This window comes from Micropterus salmoides, unplaced genomic scaffold (assembly GCF_014851395.1).
Source record: "Micropterus salmoides isolate LMB-PRFRI ecotype aquatic unplaced genomic scaffold, ASM1485139v1 Ms_hic_scaffold_16, whole genome shotgun sequence".
NCBI classification, from domain to species: domain Eukaryota; kingdom Metazoa; phylum Chordata; class Actinopteri; order Centrarchiformes; family Centrarchidae; genus Micropterus; species Micropterus salmoides.
In genome coordinates this window covers 17,407,383-17,426,768 of record NW_024040707.1, presented here as the reverse complement: position 1 = coordinate 17,426,768, position 19,386 = coordinate 17,407,383, and the positions used below count along the sequence as shown (strand labels likewise).

The 19,386-nt window shown below is 43.3% G+C and overlaps 1 protein-coding gene across 10 annotated transcripts in view; it reads right to left on the bottom strand.

Moving 5' to 3' along the window:
- Window positions 1-322: 322 nt before the first annotated feature.
- Window positions 323-19,386, bottom strand: part of LOC119905447 (neuron navigator 1-like) — a 96,024-nt gene continuing 76,960 nt past the window's right edge. For 4 of the 10 annotated variants that reach the window (XM_038722493.1, XM_038722494.1, XM_038722495.1 and 1 more), the window contains 24 exons: window positions 15,075-15,915; window positions 14,434-14,955; window positions 13,533-13,574; window positions 12,583-12,731; window positions 12,285-12,464; window positions 12,082-12,161; window positions 11,550-11,627; window positions 9,975-10,061; window positions 8,446-8,551; window positions 8,236-8,357; window positions 8,095-8,103; window positions 7,005-7,189; window positions 6,745-6,907; window positions 6,436-6,634; window positions 6,243-6,331; window positions 6,051-6,149; window positions 5,766-5,937; window positions 5,054-5,319; window positions 4,788-4,939; window positions 4,621-4,692; window positions 4,289-4,494; window positions 4,066-4,184; window positions 3,770-3,958; window positions 323-2,964 (listed from right to left, as the gene is read on the bottom strand). In XM_038722493.1, coding sequence (XP_038578421.1) covers window positions 2,869-2,964; window positions 3,770-3,958; window positions 4,066-4,184; window positions 4,289-4,494; window positions 4,621-4,692; window positions 4,788-4,939; window positions 5,054-5,319; window positions 5,766-5,937; window positions 6,051-6,149; window positions 6,243-6,331; window positions 6,436-6,634; window positions 6,745-6,907; window positions 7,005-7,189; window positions 8,095-8,103; window positions 8,236-8,357; window positions 8,446-8,551; window positions 9,975-10,061; window positions 11,550-11,627; window positions 12,082-12,161; window positions 12,285-12,464; window positions 12,583-12,731; window positions 13,533-13,574; window positions 14,434-14,955; window positions 15,075-15,915 — 4,223 coding nt within the window. In that variant the 3' untranslated portion in view covers window positions 323-2,868. Of the gene's footprint in view, window positions 2,965-3,769; window positions 3,959-4,065; window positions 4,185-4,288; window positions 4,495-4,620; window positions 4,693-4,787; window positions 4,940-5,053; window positions 5,320-5,765; window positions 5,938-6,050; window positions 6,150-6,242; window positions 6,332-6,435; window positions 6,635-6,744; window positions 6,908-7,004; window positions 7,190-8,094; window positions 8,104-8,235; window positions 8,358-8,445; window positions 8,552-9,974; window positions 10,062-11,549; window positions 11,628-11,846; window positions 11,871-12,081; window positions 12,162-12,284; window positions 12,465-12,582; window positions 12,732-13,532; window positions 13,575-14,433; window positions 14,956-15,074; window positions 15,916-19,386 lie in introns of all 10 variants that reach the window. The other 6 variants (XM_038722498.1, XM_038722497.1, XM_038722501.1 and 3 more) reach the window with 6 other exon arrangements.

Here is a 19,386-nt window from a genome sequence, read left to right as displayed (position 1 = left end):
CCATTCCCTGACTTTAATACCCCCCTCCCCACTGCAGTCACATCATCATCTTTCTGTTAGGAACTGCGACCTACGCAGGCAGGAACACTCTTAGCTTGTTTTAATTATAAACACGGTGGTTTTTCACGTGTACAAGCAGTTAGTTACACTTACATTTAAGTAATGCAAAATTTGCTATGACAAACAAGCACCAAATAGAGATTAAACTGGAGATAAAGGCTGACATCTGATATTAAGCAGTTGTGTTAGTATATACAGTAGTGTTGGCGCCATCTAGTGGATGATATAGGCTAATGTAAACAGACAGCAGAGACACGTTCAGTGATGTGAAGAATGGCATGACTTTATTGTGTCCATTGAGCAATGTTAGACATATGGGATTTGATGTGGTTATAGAGACACGCCATACAACCATTATTAAGCCCCCTTTTAAGCCAAGTGCTCCTTCCTGCTGGAGGAAGACAATAAAACCACAGAGGACACAACCTTTTCTGCATACAGGGGCCATGCCTTCTCTTAGATCTCACTTTTAGTGATTGTTGTCGCAGATGCACTGACTATTTACAGTGTGTACAATAGTGATGTCATGTACAAAAGAGAAAGAAACCTTTACAAATATTTGCATAAGAAAAAAAACCAAAACAAATGTCTGCTCTTAAAAACAACATGAAAAGAGGAAGAGTTATTTAAAAAAATCCCTCCCGTGATAAGGTTAAGGTGTGGTAGGTCCAATAAAACAACACTTTGGGAAACACTGCAGGGACACATGCATCGACATTACGTCTCCTGGCTAATATCTGTTCTTACGCCGCTTCCAAACTCTCAGGCAACTCCTCAAAGATGTCAAGGATTTCACACTTACATGGCGTCGAATCGCACACAAGCATGTCGTGATACACATTCTCATCTATTGCGGAGTAAACTGACACATATACACACATCACCTCAACAAACAGCATATCACCATGACTACAAGCCAAAGGTCAAAATCGAAAACCCACTCTCCACCTGAATCTGGGCATCAAGATGATGACATTAAAGTGACATCAGAGTAGGTGAGAGGAAGTGATGATGTTTCCTCTATTCTGAGGCCTCAGTGTGGTAGATTAAAGCAGCTCAAAAGCGGCTTCAGGCCAAATTGTGTTTCAGGCACAGATAGACTTAGGCATCATGTCTCTACTTTACACCAGCACCCTGTTTGGAAAGTAGAGGAACGTGTGGACAGAATATGGCAGTCTGAGGTACTTCAGGGTCAAGGGGCACAGGGCTGAGAGGTTTAAGAATATCTCTTCTATCTCCAGTTTTCTCCTCTTACACGTCTTTTTCTAATGCTTTCTTCCTTCCTCACAAGAACAGTCAAGAAGTGAGCAATAAATACTCTAATAATCTAGTACTCTAACATATATTATGTGCAAACAAATGAAGGAAAGGAATAAAAATAAGTCCCCCCGCTCCCAGCCCGTACTCTGATATCTACTGTTTGAAAAAAGGGATGTTATCAAAGATATAAAGAGCAAATGCTATGAGGAAGGAAACGTGTTTTGTACAGATTCTTATCACTTGATGGCAGTTGTTTATTTTTAATGATGTTGTCCACTTTCCCCCGATGAATGAGAAATGATCGAAACAGTGACGACACCTCTACACTGTCTGCCGCTGCAGATAATGGCATGTTAGGTGTACATAGGTTGTAGTTGCTGTATACAGTTATATGGTTGGAGAAGAATCAGTATAAAATCCTACAAAATCAAGATTTTCAAAGCTGTGTCCTCATCTATCACAACAGAATTCTGTGTTTTTAAAACCAATATCTAAATACAGAATAGACGCAAGCACAACCGGAAATGGTCGGCCGTTTTTGGCAGACTAGATAAACAAGCAGGTTTTTTTTTCTCCGGTGTGTTTTCAAAACAGTATGTTGAGTAGGTTCAATGTCAGTGGGTACTGAGTCCACCGATGATGACATCTTCTTTACACGTTGACCCTAAAACCGGTTTGTTATTCACCCATGCACATTACTCTAACAGCTTCACAGTTCTGCTATTCCATCCTTGAATTACACAATGGCTAAAGAAAAAACATTCAAGGCCATTCTCAGAGTTTTGTGTGTTATGTTCGATACCAAGCACCTTTGATAAGTCAGAAAGCACATCAGGAGAGCACTGAGGCAGGAATAAGTAGTTACTTGCTGCCATCTAGAGGAATTACTAATGAACTGCATAATTTGGCCAAACTGATAGTCCCCATTTGATGCACAGTCACTGACACAGCCTCCTAAAATCCAATTACCACAAGTAGAAAATAAAGTGCATTTTTTGGCTGTTGTCGAGCGACGATCCTACTTTCGAGGAAGTCAGAGTTATGTATGAGGTGAATTTCTTTGTGAAATGAAGCATGCGCCTTCAAAGAAAACCAGTACAGTAAGCACCAATAGTTGAGGAGAAAGTTGTGGCGGTCGGAAATGAAAAGAAAAAGAAAAGAATGGGTCTTGATCAATAGGATTATAGGTAATATTTTGCGTCATACTATTCTGGTTACCATGCACTTGCAGATTCAACAACAACCCATCTGGAACAAATTGAGGGCAGAGAAGAGACAAATCAATGTCTTTCCCATCATCATCCCAGCTTCATATGAAAGCGGTTTAATTGTCTTTTCAAAGTTCTGATAGCAGGGCAGAGCAAACCCATTGTCCATAATCACTCTCTCACTATATAGATCCTTTACATTTAGCTTTGTAGCTGCTCACTGAGCGCACACTTAAGTTAATTATTGAGTCTCTGAAGTCTCATTGGGACTGCACCCGCTGTGTCAGCCATGATGAAGAGTCCATAATTCCATATCTTGACTGACGGTCGCGTGTTATCCTCAGAGTGTAGCCTGCAGAGTGGGATCCAGACAGCCCTCCCGCTCTGGAGACTCGATGTAGTTGGCTGACTCCTGGAGCTTCAGCAGCATGGCCATCTGGGTAGCAGGAGGAGACAGAGAGGCAGAGTGAGTTAAACTGCAGATTAACAGACATGTTTTCTGTACACTTCAGGATTATAGCAGCTAAGGATTACTTTTCATATCCATTCACTTGTCCAACATTTCGATGATTACTGAGATAATTGTTGGGTTTAAGAAATGTCAGAAAAGACTGAAAAATGCAGATTACAATTTTTCAGATTGCATGGGGACATCGTCAAATTGTTTGTATTGTCCAAACAATGGCCCACAACAAAACAGATAGTCATTTAAACTGATATAAAGTAGACAAAACTGCTAAATCCTCACATTTGCCAAACAATGTTTGGCATTTTTTTGCTTGATAAATTACTTTTGGGATATTAACTAAGCCTGTCGCAAATAACCGCCAAGGGTGCAAAATGTTTCAGTGTCTCTGAAACGTTTCAGTTGAGCAGGGTACTGAGATTGCAGATGTAACTGAGCCCAGCCTGGACCTGCTTTTCCAAGACGTTTAAAGGAAACTTCAGACACAATTTCCGTCGCCACAGTGGTCAGTCTGTGGTTATATATCAGGTGCAGTGGTTACTTATGAATTTCCATTCTCTCTTCCTGTATTTTGTGCCTCTGAAAAGGAACGCCTTAAAATACATATTGCATGAGCCCAAAATCACATTTTTAGCAGTGCCGCTTCTCTTTCATTTAACCTGTGTAAAACCTTATTCTAGTCTTTTAGAAAATAAGAAGACAATTTGACTGTTTAGCGTCCATAAAATATTTCTCTATGAATTTTCTTTTGATAGCCTAAAACCTTCACTCTCACCAGTGGGTCTGACTCCAGTGTGCTGGGTGGAGGCGTGTCTTTGGGGGGCTTCTTCTCCTCACTGGGTGGACCTATGCTGGGGGGAGGTAGGTGAAAGAGCCTGGACTGGTCCTGCTGTGCATTAGGCCAAGGGAGAGTCCCTCTCACCCACTCCACTGGATCCTCCCATACCGCCTTCTGCCCATGCACCTGAGAGAACAGGTGGTAATACATTGTAAAGCAACACGTAAAGAAGTAAAGAAATGTTGTTATCACTACTGTTACACTTCGGACGATGTCTGTGTGTGTGTGTTCACCTTGATACCGTCTTTGGCTCCCTCCTGCAGGTATGGTATAATCGAGTGGTTCCACAGGTCAATGAACCACTGCCTGAACTCGGCCACTGATACTGGGCACGAAAGGAAGAAGCAGGGACCTGAGGGAGGAACATTTTATGTTAACCGATGTCCTGTTCCAGGTCCAATTATGCCCCGTTTCCTGTTTTATGCCTTAGCTGACCGTGTGTCTGCTGTTGCTCACCTATGAGGAAGTCTGAAGTGCTGTGTTTCTCCAGGAAAGCGTGGAGGTGGTACCAGAGCTGAGGGATCCAGTCCAGCACGCGTAGGAGAGCCTGCTGGCGTGCTGAGTCCTGCTCTTTCTCCTGGTAGGCTTCCACAGATTTACGGTGCAGGTACCTCAGCAGGAATCCGTTAGCCGGCTCCACGTTGTTGGAGAACGTCACCATCCTGTGGTCATATAGAAATGGTATTTTTACGCTATATGACAGCTTCATTTTGTATTTAATAGTGTTGGGATGTGGTGCAATAGTGTATCAAAGTAAGAGGAGGCACATTTTCTGGCTTTGTGCTCACCTGAAGCTAAGGTGTAGTCCGTGGTTAGATGTCATCTTCACAGGCTGATTGGTTGTTCCAATAATGTAAGGACTGAAACATCAACAGAGGAAATTGTGTACTTTCATCAACCCAGTCTTATTTTTAACTCTTCAGTGAAATACTGTTGACCATTTGAAGTGACTCACCATTTGTGATACTTGCAGGTGAGCGCTCCGTTTACAAGCTCAGTGATTGCAGCTGAGTCAGTAATGTCATCTATAATAATCACCAGCGGCATTTCTCCTCCGCTCTCTCTGTCAATCTGATTTGCTAGATCGGACAGATACAACTGCAACTCCTGTGACAGCAAAGAAAAGAAAAGTGAATTAAAATGGCTCTGTGTGCATAAATGCATACTCATATTTGTGTAGAAAAAGAAACAAGATAACCGGCTGACTGATTCATGTGTTACCTTCTGCGACTGCCGATGCATGTTGAAGGTAACGGCAGCGCTGCGACCCAGCAGACAGGGCTCATGGTCGCCCTCAGACAAGTCAGTCCGGCTGCGCTGCAGGAGGTAGTGGGCCAGACGCTGAGCCAGGTAAGTCTTTCCCGTTCCGCTGGGTCCAGACAGAACGAGGCGCCTGTGCTTCATCAGCAAGCTGATGTAGTGCAGCATCATCGGCTTGGGAACCAGAGTCTCAAACACCAGCGAGTCAACACATTTTTCTTGAAGACCTAGAGAGAGGAAGACACAGGGAAGAGAGAGGAGAAGCAATTTGATTTATATAGTATGTATTATTAAATACAGTATGTGAAAAACAGGGACATGCTGGTTCCTTTCAGGTTTTAGACGTTTATTTACCAATCACACATGCGTTACATTAAATCAAAAGCATAACATCAGTTTTTAATATAATCTAGACATAAAATGGGTTTCTATTCATTTCTGAATGGCGGACAAATTAAAGTGAGTCTTGCTTGAGGAAGTCTCCTTTATCTATCGTTGAGTTGCATCTTTAATCGCACCTGCATTACTGGGAACGTAGGTAGGTTAATTTAGAAGGTAGGAAATCCATACTAATGAAAATGATTGGCAATACTTATTAAACAATTATATTACACAATTTTAAACAAAAGTATGCAAGTATGGTTTCTATTATCAGTCAAGGACACTCACTAACCTTTCAAGGTGACAAATATTCGAGCTGAACCACTGCCGAGACAACGATAAGGTGAGGCTTGAGGTTTGTCCCCTCCTATCACCCTCTGCCCTCCCTGGGTCAGCTGGTACAGGTGCAGTGAATCACAGGACAGACCCAGGCTGGCTGTCGGGTCCACTTGAGTCAGGTAGTCCTGGCAAAAAACGAGTAAGAAAATAAGCAAGGACTGATCTGGCAAGTCACAGCCATACTATTTGTTAGAACCACTAACGTCTACGCTGTGAAGGAGGACAAGCATCAACTTACCTTGAAGGTCTTAGCTATAAGAGAGTCGAGACAGGCCCAGTCAGTCCTCGCGCTGACCAGCACTGAGCCCAGGTAGTACTCCTGCTGCTGCTTACTGTCCTACAGAGACAGAGAGGAGTGCACAATCTCCCAGTTGTTCGATTTAAAGATGTTGATATTATTGGATGTTAGCTATAGGTGTTCTGTGTTTACCTCTGCTTGATCTCCAATGCGGACCAGTACTCGTGCACACACCTCATCCAGCTGGGAAGACACACTTAACATTTCAACTGGAGACAAGTCTGAAAGAGTGAAAGAAAAAAAAAAAGAATAGAAATATAACTTTTGTGCATACTGTGCATGTGCGTGAGCTGAACAACGGTGAAATTCTAATTTTGTCTCTTACCTGGATCTTTACAATCATTCAGACTGAGGCTGAAGGACTTGGTGAGGGACATACTCATCGGCTGCCTCAGCGAGGGCCCCAGGAGAGAGGCCAGGCCTGAAGGCTGGGAGGTGGAAGAGGTGGGACCGGAGCCAGGGAGATGGAGCTGACTTCCTGTTTTCAAATGGTCATTCTCTGCCTTCAGGTTCTCCACCGTAGACTAGGATACAGATAGGTAAGAAACTTTAAATTCAAGTTATATTAACACACAAATGTACCTATACTTCAAGTATATACTTTACTAAGCATGTACATACAAGCAAAACAAACCTGCATGCTGTTCATGGCTTCGCGAAGTTGCTCCAGCTGATGTGCGGAGCTTAAAGCCTCCAGTCGAATGTCTGTCAGTTCTCTCTCTTTCACCCAGAGTTCTGAGCGTAGCTCTGACACCGCTGTTTCCTCATTGTCCCCCTCTTCTGTAGTCTCCATGATTCTGGAGGGGACAAGATGCATCCATTAGGGCCAGACACCCATGAAGGCGAAACCCGCTACTACACTTTTGATCTGGAGGAAAGTGTTTGTGTACTTACACAGAGGACGAGGCAGAGGCCGAGGTTTTGAGGGATGAGGGCTGGTTTTCTCCTCCTTCGCCCCCCTCATGAAGCATCTTTGGGGAGTTGGGAGCTGAGGAGTCAGGGGTGGCGATTTCCTCAATGTCTGAGTAAGTTTTGGAGCCTTTCTTAATACTGAATGCCTTATTGAAGGAGCTCCTCAGCTACACAGAGAGGTAGGGAGAAGGAGAGAAACAGACAGACTATTGAACCAATATTTAGTGGATTGCTGCATTTCTTACTGACAGAAGTTTTAAAAAAAAGGAGGTGTTAGGATTGTTAATTTGACACATGCCAGACATTATCAGGAATGGTTTGTCATCTTGGGAAACGCTTATTCACTTTCTTTCCATGAGTGAGATGATATCTGTCTGTTAAATATGAAGCTGGAGCCAACAGGCAATTAGCTTAGCTTACCGTAATGACCGGGGGCACCTCTAAAGCAAACTTCCTGGTGTCTTAACACAACTCCCCACAAGACCACCTCCTGTTATTTTTATATTTTTGTAGGTATTAAACAAATAAGATATAACGTTCAGAGCTGCTGGTAGTCAAATTTTGTTAACTCCAGACTGAGCCAGACTAGCTGTTTCACCTTGTTTCTACTCTTTATGCTAGGCTAAGCTAACAGGCTGTTGTTGGGAGCTTCATATTTAATGGACAGACACGACAGTGGTATCAACTTTCAGCAAGAAAGCGAATAAGAGTATTTGTTTTTGCAGATGTAGTACCCAGCTGCTGAGTCAGTAAGGGTTACTCGGTAAGGGCGTAACAAAATACACAATAAAGCATGGTGTGAATGAGGAGAAACATAATTGAATACGGTATTTAATAAACTGATGATTCAACTGAGAACTCCACTGTTTATGGAGCGTCATGTCTGCTGATTGCCACTCAAACTGAATTACAGCCACCCGTTCAAATTTAATATTCATAGGACAGGCAGCCAATCAGTAGTCTCCGAGGTCAAGAAGCAGAGATGGAGGGAACTTGAGGATTGCGTTGTAGTTTATATGGTCCATCATGCTGTATGACAGAAGCTTATAATGGACACATTGACTGCACTCACCTCGAAGACCTAAAACCAAAAAATAACACAACACAGAGGAGGGAGAGACCGGTCATACTCACTACGGAGAATGAACTGAGTATAGACAAACACCAGGTTGTGAGAGTAAAACATTGCCTCACATGTAGGGTGCGTTCTTACCCAGCTCTTTTTCTTCTTCTTCTTGGCATCTTGGTCCTTCAAGCTGCCCACACTCGACATACTGGTCAGGCTGTTGAGACTGGAGATGCTCTCACATGAGTTCTGACGTCGAATTCGCAGGTCTGGTGAACGAGAAAACAGAAAATCAAAACAGTGCAAATGTGCAGAGAGACAAAAGAAAAAAATTATCCAACTGGTCAATCTCCAAACCTTTCATGTCTGGGTTGTTTAAGGCTCCCTGTATGACAGCCTGGGCTTCTTCATTCTTGGCCCTCAGAGCCTCGATGGTCTCCCTCAGATCCATCAGCTCAGAGTCCTACACAAACATTTAATAAATGTCAGTGATTTGGGTTGAGATATATCAGATTGCAAAACTCAAGAGTCTTACCACTTTTTTTTTTAAAGAAGTAGCCTAGTTTAAACGTTTCATCGTTAAACAGTTATGGTTTCTATTCACTACATTATACTGTTGATGAGGTCCTTCAGTATAGCACAGCTCAGAAAATGCTGCTGGAAATAGACAGTGAAGAAAACAAAGGGGAGAAAATGTAAATGACCCACTGATTATTCCTCAAGTCAAATATCGTTCAACACCACTTCACTCCTGTTCAAATGTCCATCGTTACCTCATTCATGCTCAACTCAGTTCAGTGTTATTATGCTTCTTTCTTCTTGTTTATTCTTTTCTTATATATTATATATTATTATATATAATTGTAACTTAACCATTTTTCTGCCATTTATCTGCATTACATTGCTCTTGTTTTCCTCAGACCATGGCAATGTAGCATTTCAACACATATTGTTCTTATACAATTATATATGTGACAAAAACAGATTTATTTTGATTTGAAAATAAGGAATAGTTTGACTAAATGATTCTCAAAATTGTGAAAAAAAATGAAAAAAAGAGAAGCCATTTTTCACATCAGATTTTTGCCTATTTTTACGCATGTCTTCCTATATTTTGGAGAGGAGTAGTATTGTCTGATGTTTTAGCCAAGCTCTACAGCCCAAACCCACAGAATGAGCTCATACACCTGGTTGGCTTGATCCTCCTCACTATGTTAACAGTTCAAAAGGACAAAGAGTGGAGGACAACAGAGCCTCTGTGTGCTGCTCATTGTGTGCTAAAGTCGATCCCACTCTACTTTAAATAGAGCCGCCCGGCCCATCTCTTCAAGGTTAAAGAGCCTGTGCTCCAGGCTGGGCTGCACAGGTCAGCGCGCTGGCACAAACAACAAAGGCTTTTTTTCTGGAGCAGTCTAGTCGGGCCTTTCAGTGAGAGCAGTAAGGCATGAAGCACTAAGAGAGACTCCTCATATTTATGCACACACACACACACACACACACACACACACACTGAACACTGCCTCGGGCGCTGATTAATTCATTCACACCAAAACCGATACAAAGGCTGAAGAATGCAGGAATGTGATGTTTGGTGTGAGTGCACGTGCAAGCTGTTTGCACTTCAGGCTCCTCATTCAGCCTAAAGTGAAGTTCACTGATCCTCTGTCCTCTTCTTACACAAAGTCACCCTATGCGACTGCAGCCTGGGCCTCTAACCTACATTCAGCTCCTCACCGCAGGCTGTGATCAAAGTCGCCTCGCTCCATGTTAGCAAACACAGTGCCTGCTCTTAGTTGACTGCTCATATAAGACGGGCGCAATGGTGGAATGCAGCTGGAATTCAGGTTTGTGTGTGTTTGTGTTTGAATGTGTTGCTGTGATGTTACCTTTTGTTCATGGCTTACTGACAGACTCTGCAGCCGGGTAGTCATCAGTAATAAACTTTGCTCAAAGGCAGCCACCAGATTGGCCTGCTTGGAAAAGGTGAAAGGCAAAAGCAACAATTAATCTTTTCCCCAAACTTGTATTACAGTAGTTCTCTATAACAGGAAATTAATTTGACAGAGCATCATTTAGACATGGATAAAGTATAGAGAGTCTAATGGAACTAGAAATTGACACCCATGCAGTAGTAGATTCAATAGATTTCCTCTGCCCCTTTATACCCCGTATACAAGGTGCTAAAAGGCTGAATAACACACAAAGGCTGAACAGGATGTCTCCTGTGGAAAATTCACCTCCTCCCTAATCTCTCTCTCACACACACCCAATTTAGCCCAGAGCAGGAGGGAGAAAATTACTTTCCCTTCTCCTTTATAGAATGTATTAGTACAGTAAAATAATGGATACAGCCCAGTCATTAATCCAGCACATAATCATGTTGTGATCCGTGCATCTGTTTTGCCTATTCACTGCCCTTGCATAATAAGGTCAAACTGAATGAAAAGAAATCTCAGGGGAAGAAACACACACACACACACATGAACAGAATCACTTGATTGATGTGTGCTGCATGAAGCCATGCATAATGCCTGTACTGTATTGCTGCACTTTGACCAGTGGAACCGCTGACAGGTAGGTCTTACAGAAACAACCTTGTATGTGTACGTGTGAGTGCGCGCACGTGCGCGTGTGTACTGAAGCACAGTGGCTTGGGGGAGAGGTTTGGGAGGAGGTTAGCATTATTCAGGCCCCACATGGACAACAAATGTGCAGAGACTGCACAGAAATGATCTATGACAGACGTGTCACAGCTTGGATTTTAAATCTCTCTCTCTGCGCGTCTCTTTCCGATATTGTATGAAGGGTAAGTTATTTGCCTTGTGTGAGAAATAGAGCGTTTGTGAAGGAGGGATGAAAGAGGATTGCTGAATACTCATAGTGTCTTTATTAGTATCAGTTACCTCTGCCTCAGGGTAGATGTCACTGAGGTGGACAGTTCATCAAGATGAGTGGCAAGTATTAGGGTGTAAAATAGGAGGGAGGGGCTACTACAGATTCTTGAGTTGCCCCGAGGTGACAGGTTGTATGCTTAGTTTTAATTATGGCGTGACAATGTCATTCAAATAGATTAGAGTTTTTCTCCTTATAATTTCTTATCAGATATATGTTTTCTTATCTAAGCGTTGATTGATTTGACTGTTTTTCTGGCATTTTGTACTTTGATTATATGGTTGACAGTCCCCAACTGACTTTTGTTTTGTTCATTTGTTAATTTAAAAAAAGCAAAGCTTAAACTAGCTGCAAGGTATTTTCCCATATTTTCATTGCTAGAGACATTTGTTCGATGGAAAACACTCTTTAAGGAATTCCTGGGAGAGTTGAAATGCATTTGGGGATTAGATGTTACTTATTTAAGTTTGTGTTAGTTTTTTCAGAGAAAATTGTAAGACTAATACAACAGGAAAATAATAATATAAAATAATAAGTGATTAGTAAATTAGCAGACAAACAATACATACGTTTGCTGTCAGCTGTGTCGTCAGGTTAGACACCTTCTCCTGGGATGATTCCAGCTCCCTCCTCAGCTTACGGATTTGCTGTGATGAAAAACAGGTATGTTACATAAAAACATCTGATGGTTAAAGAAAGGTTACTAAAGCTGTCAATGACTAACATTACGCAAGTGACTTGAGTGGATGCAGTTCATGAAATGAATGACAGACTTGTTCTCCCATGTACAGCGGCGATGAGAGTGATGGATGAAAGGACAGATATGAGACAAGAGAAGAAGGAAGAGCAGGAAAGAACACACTTACCTCTCCCTGAATCCTTTCCTCAGCCTTTGGAAGCAGGAGGAATAAAAGTCAAGATGTTAAATAAGACAAAAGGAGAAGAGAGGAGAGGAGAAGAGACTAACGAGGTATTGGCAATACCTCCCTTGTGTGTATTTTTTTTAAGTGTGGAACGAGAGGAAAGCATCACTGTACACACAAATATCAGCACACACTGACACATAAATACACACCACACCACATATTGCGCTGTAGCTACCTGATTGTGCATGCTGCCCGCACTCACCGAAGAGTAACTTGACGAGGCGTTGGATGCCAGGGAGAGCACAGACCCATGAACTGAAGAGAGAAAATTGAGAGCACAAAAATAAATCAATAAGAAGCTCAATTAAAAACAGAGGTGCACAACAACGGTGAACCGAACATTATATAGCAAATATCACAATTATTCAGTGGCCTCACCTTCGTCAGGCTCCTTGTCCCTGAAGGATCCAGAGCGAACCATTCCCATGCTGCGGGGGCGTTCAGCCAGCGACAGTGTGCTGCCCAGCGGGGATGCTCCATACAGCTCCAGAGATGCATCGTGTGTTGGGATGCTGTTGGATCGAGTCATCCTTGGAGGTCCACTGACAGGGCTGGGTACTAATAGGAAACCACAGTGGACGAAGGAAAGAGAGTTACCAATGTTGTATATGAAGTTAAACAAACACACAAATATATATATTGTAGTAAAATGATGTGTGAATGCATTTATACTCACCCATACTGGTCTTTGAGGTGCGAGGCAGGGAGGTGGGTGACGACAGCAGTGGAAGAGCGAGCGAGTCTGTCATACTGAGAATAGTATGAGAGTGTCTCCTCTCTCCTTTCTCCTTCCCTTCCTCCTCAACCTGGGGGGCACCGCTGAAACTACACAGACGTCACAGTCAGCGTCGCTAATGGTAAAAGTTAAACTGTCAGTCATTGTCAAATGTCAGATCTGTTGTTACGTATTTAGAATTCAAATAGTTTCATTGTGTTTAAAGCTTTTGAACAGGGGACTCACAAAGTCAAAAGACTTCTGAGAGCGTTATGAAAAATCCTTCAAACATGCAACATTGCAATTTCTATTTCAGTCACATGCAGTAGATCCTGTACACAGGAAGTTTGGATGAAATCATTATACATTTAGAACCATGACCATGATATCTCAATGAGAAATAATATAAATGCCACAAATAATAATAACTTTTGAATTAAATTATGCATATGCCGTACATAAAGATATACTACATTTCTATAACACGTGTCAACATCCAGATGCTTCACAGAAGGAGTTAAAGTTGTTGAAACTACATGACTTAACACGTAAAACTGAATGACACTATAGTGTGTTATAATCAATTTAATGAATATGTATATACTGCTTTAAAAGCTATATAGGAGATGTTAAAATAAAGTGTTAGCCAGTACCAATATCTTTCAATGAGGGGAAAGAAAAACAAAATGTTACCAGTAGGACACAATGAGATACAATTTTTAGGGGATTAAAGCTAGGTTTTTGGATTACAAGTGACAGGAATGATGAGGATTAACACAATCGGTCATTTACTCAGGGTCTTATCAATGGGATCTCTGTATGTGCGCAATTAAAGGACGGTGGCCAAATTGCGTCAGACTATCAGTGTGTGACAGTCTGGTGTATAACAGGGTGTATGTGTGTCCACTTACCTTAAACCTTTCTTTGGCAGCGTGTTTCTGTCTCTCTGAGAACTGTGGAGATTAAACAATGTCATTATTTAACCACTGGTGCAGGGAGTTATTAAACTCTCAAGAACAGGCAGCAGGCACAAAGAAGCACAGTGAGACTGGCAGACAGCTGGTGTCAGCCAGTAATTATGACTTCAGTCACTGGGGCCGGTACAACACTGATAATAGGCCTGAAGTAATAATAGCCTAGAAACACCCCAGTCTGTGTGTGTGTGTGTTTCTGTGCATGGGTAAGATTTGGGCAATATTTAGCACCTCACACAGCAATTAAAATGCAAAAACATTAAATATACAATATCTTTCAGTTTGTGACCATGGGGTGGTGAGCTTTGTCTTTTTGGTTTTCTGATTAAATCACAAATTTAATGGGAGTAAGAGCTGTTACGTATATTTTGATATATGACTCTTCGAGCCATTTTTATCCTGAACAAAACAAACACATCAGTACCAATCTGTGTTTTAACTTTGGTGGATTGTTATTATCTCGTCTTTGTAGGTGTGTAGGTGTTTTTACTCGATCTTCCTAAATGCCACTGCTGTCAAAAATGTCTCAATACCTTTTTACAGTTATGAGCAGCATTTTGCCATCAAATGTCAACCGAATCACCTTTCCAAATACGTGGATGGAAATGTATGACTGTAGTGTAGAACAAAGTGAATAAGGTATCAAAGACTTTCCCCGATCACCCCTGCCCTCTTTGAACAATGAAAAGTCTCGGTGTAGTTCATTGGCTGACCAGAAGGTGGAGCTACATAGCAGTGTTACAAAACGTCTGCTTTGCATGTCTACTGGTGTGATGTTTTGGTTAAAAAAAAAAAATTATAATACCATATATTATCATTTAGCAGAATTGAATCTCACCTGTCTGTGAGAGACAATGAACCTTTACTTCCAGAGTTCCAGCTGGCAGGAGGGCCTCTGTCTTCCCGTCTAGTTTTGTCTCTGGACTCTGTGGCGGTGTAGCCTTTCACCAAATTCTCCCTCTCCCTCTCCTTCTCCCTGCCCTGGGGCTCTGGGGCCAGACTCATTTGGAGTGGTAGGGACTCCAGGCTGCGATGCAGCCCAGACATACGAGGGTAGAGCAGGGGAGATGTGCTCCCTCCGCTCCCTTCGACCCCGAGGGAAGAGACCTGCCTGGGCCCCAACCCAGTCCCCGAGCTCGAGAAGCAGGCTGAAGAGTTCACATTGAGTAATGGGGCAGGGCTGGGGGTCAGGCAGGGGCCAGTGGTGCTGCCTACTGAGCTGGCCAGGTCTTGGAGCTTGGAGTAGGGAGGAATTTTAGGTGGCAGGGAGTCCTGACCTCCCACCTCTAGGCTGTTCGAATTCAGCTTGTCAAGCTGGGCCATGGATGGAGGCTTTGCCAGGCTGCGCACTCCAGATAACCTAAAGTCAAAGAAAGACAATATTGAAGAAAATGTATGTTCATACTTTGTTTTGTATGTGAAAGTGTCAAACTGGCAAACTACATCATGTAAGTTTTGTGGTTGCATATATCCCTGTACCTGTGTGTGTTGGGTGAGGGCAGATCCATGCACTTGCCACTGCTGGGAGGCCTAAGCCCCTGTAGCTTCCCCCCGTTCTCAGATGGGGTCTGAGCAGGGCTGCCCTTCAGAGACCCACCTCCACACTCAGAGTCAGATACTACAGCTTTAGCTTTGGCCCTCTCTTTCTCCTTCTCTCTGTCTGTCTGATTGACAGGACCTGGACTTGGGATCCCACGCCCCCCTGCCTTACTCATCCCTGTTCCAGAACCAAGCCCTGAGGCAGGCTCCTTGAGCCTCGAGCCCTGAAGCACCGTGGTGGAGGGTTTGATCAGCCCTGAGCTCGTGTCCATGGTAGTGCTCATTGGGCGGGCAGAGCTCGGCCGGGTCAGAGTCAGGGTGTTTGTCTTTGCCGGGCGAGGCAGAGAGCGGTACTGGAGAGACGTCCTGGCATTTGGGGATAGAAAACCACTCTGGTCACTGTTTGACACATCAAGACTTGTCTTGCGTCCTCCACCACCACCACCACCACCACCAGCCCCTGGTTTAACAGGAATACCCGACGTTTTGGGAATCTTCCCCACAGTTGCAGAGCCGCACGGTATGGCACTGCCGCCTGTACTCATCACAGTAGTCGTATTGGCATTGTTTGTGCCATTGCTGGTAGCTGTGGTGGGCTTCTTGAAGCCAAAATTTCCACCAGTTGAGGGTCTGACCAGGCCGGACGGAGGTTTACGTTGCTCACCAGCACCGATGCCATTTCTGTGGTCTTTGCAGGCATCAGAAGAAGAGCGCTGAAGGCCGGAGGTCTTCACTGCTAACCGAGACTTATCCATTGGCTTCCCATCAGACTTTACTGTACCTAGAGAGGTAGAGGAAGAACAAAGAAAGAAATCACAGATTAGTAGCTTGAACAGTTTAAAGCCTAAACATACTCTGGTGGTGAGTGAGACTGACCAAGCCATTTTAGGACATGATAACTTATCTGAACACCTACAAGGTCTGACTGTCTGCTGATAAAAACACATCCCTGTCTGAACAGACAGACAGTGTGCAGACTAGACTCTCGGTCAGCTTCACCCTCACACACACTGTTATCATGCAGTTACTCCTCTTTTCCATCCTCATGAACTAAAACCGTTTTCTCTGGCTTTCCAGTAAGCGCACGTCTGCGTGTCACAGCTGCAGAGCGCTGAGATTAACATGCGTGGCGTGGCTGTGGAAAACTGGTGTTCACATTCGCGAACCGTGTCTGCGGGCAAAAAAACTGCACGAAACACCCAGTATAACTGAATTTCTCCACTCTAGAAGCCTATTTGGGGAAAGAGGGCTGAGAGAGCGATAAATTGGTGGAATGGGGTTTAAGGAAAATTATGTGATTTTGTCCACATCTGTACATTTCCTAGTTGGCAAATTAATGGGACTTGTTTAGAAGTTATTAGTAGAAAAAACAGACACATGTGCACTATATGCACCACCCGCACAAGTATGAGCCCACACTACACACGCTCTTAATTTGTATCTAATGGGAGTTGTTATGGGAGGTTTATATACAAGGCATTAACAGAGTCAAAGAACTGCTGTTGAATGAGACCCACCGGCGTGCTGCCTTGGGACATCTGGAGTCATTTAAGGGTATTTATAACCCCGCAAAAGACACATACACACACATAGGGCCAGACATATATACCACACACACTCAAAGCTCTCAGTGATTGGATGTTATAGGAATGTTACACTGACAACACATTACACTTGGAGTTCTTTTGTAAATGTGAAAATTGGGTTTACATGTCAAGTCATAAACTCAATCCATCGTATAACCGCAACGTTGCACGTTCCAAGAACACTTTAGCTGCAGTAACACACACTGTTGGCACTGGGATGCAACAAACACACACACTGACAGAATCCAGGCATACGTATTAATTTTGACCCAAATGGAGCCTGATTTATTGACACGGGCTGTGGAGACAGTGGAGCTCACAGCTTGACAACGCGTCGTGTGAGGAAGAGACCGCAAATCACTGGATGTCTCGACTCAAGAGACCCGCATGTCTGAAGGGATGGATATCTGAACACACAGGCAGACAGAGAAATCCTTTGCATACTGTAACATTTCAAACACTGCCATCTCTGGACGTTGAAGGAAAATTGCTCATTTATATTCTCCTTCCCTAAGTCTTCCTCTATTTAAGGCCGCTGTGGTAGAAGGGAGAGCAGTGGAAGGAGGACAGTATGGAATGATGTATCTTCACACATCTCATTCCCAGACTCCATGGTTCTGCTGACATCATCTCCTATCAACCATCAACATGTGTGTGCTTAAATTTCTGGTTGTTAGGATACAGTATCCGTGTTTATTTGTGTGCATGTGAGAGGAGTGTAAACGCTTGTTGCAGAAAGGTGGCCATAAGTATCTGCAGGTGTGTGAGGAAACAGACAGACAGAGAGATACATGACCAGTCAACAGCCATCCGCTCAGCGCTGACAGAATGATCAACACCTGCATGGTGTCCCACTTCCAAACTACATATAACTACATTTGCACCAAAAAGAAGTGACAAAAATCATTAAACTAGATCATTATGCTTACTAATTCAGTTGTCCCAAAATGCAATGTACAAGGGTTAAAGAGGCGATGCTCACAACTGGAAATAATCTAAAGAAAATGTGGATGTTGGTTCCAAGGCGCCACCAACATCATTAGCATCAACCTTTTTTTATAACAGAGTAATTGTTTAAGTCATTAATCAAGAAAAAAATACAAATCTCTGTTGGTTTCAACTTTTCAAATATGAGGTTTTGCTGCTCCTCCCTCTTTTATATTTTTGTAAACTGAATACCTTTGGTTTTTGGACTGCTATGAAACTTGTGATGGGTGCTTCTGCTATTATCTTACACTTTATATCGTAAATGTCAACCGCTTATCCTGCGTACAAGGTTGCAGGGGAGCTGGAGCCAATCCCAGCTAACATTGGGCGAAAGGCGGGGTACACCCTGGACAGGTCGCCAGTCCATCACAGGGCCACACATAGACAAACAACCACTCACATCCACACTTAAGGACAATCAACCTAGCAGGCATGTCTTTGGAAGGTGGGAGGAAGCCGGAGCATCCAGAGAGAACCCACGCGAACAACACACAGAAAGGCCGGGGAAACTGGGGTTTGAACCCATGACCTTCTTGCTGTGAGGTGACAGTGCTAACCACTGCACCACCGTGCCACCAGTTAAATGAGAAGTTGCAAAAATATCTGATTAAATGATCATGAAAATAATTGTTGGAGGTTAGTATATAGCGAATAATACAGTTCTGTGCAGACACACCTGCATACAAAAGTGGGACACACACACAAACACACAATCCTGCCAAAGCTCAGCAATTAATTAATCTCAAGCATGAGCAACAAAGACGTTTCTATTTATCTACAAATGTCTGCCCTTCATTTGGTTAAATTCATGGACTCCTCCACACTGATGAGCAACAACAACTTTTTCCAGTCATCTGATTAATTCAAGTCTCCAACTTGGTGGCAGATTGAGTAGCCTTGATCGCAGATTCATACTGTTCACATCAATAACAATAGCAGCCAGGCACATAGATCACAGGCTGGTTCAACACACGTTTGGCATGTCTGTCATTTCAACAGCTGGCAACGTAAACACAGGACAATCCCTCAGAAAGAGGACTGTTGACACAGACACTGCCTATCTAGACCGGCACACATCACATCAACTAATATCCTGTTGTTTTGGTTGTCTATATGTGTGTAAGCGTGTGCGTGTACTTACGTAAACAGCACACAGATGGCGTGCTTAAAAAGCAGCCGCACAAACCCCGCTATTGTGCTCTTTGTGTGCGAGTCTGTGCGCGTGTTAAGTGCGATGGGTGACACTCTGTAAGGTTGGCACAATCTCAGACATTTCTGCACTCACACACACACTATTACAAGCACAAACACTGTCTCTGGTCCAGTTGTTTTGGGTACAAGGCCTTTATTTAAGTGCAATAAATCTGTCTGTGTCCGGCACAAAAATAAAGAGTGGATAGGAAAGGCTGGACCAATAGGAAGAAGAAAAAAAAAACACACTGTTGGTCAGTGTGTGTCTGTGTGTTAGTGTGGTTGGCTGGCAGGAAGGGAGTGGGTGGTGATGGGCGTTTGATACATGGCACCACTTTCTAAAAGGCCTGGAGGGTGGGCTGCAGCTGTGGATGAATGTGTGGGACAAAGACAGAGAGTGTGTCTGTGACTGTGTGTGGGTGTGAGACTGCCAGAAAGAAGGGAATATTAAAAGAAATCTGTCAGTCTGCAGGTTATGAAACCATTTC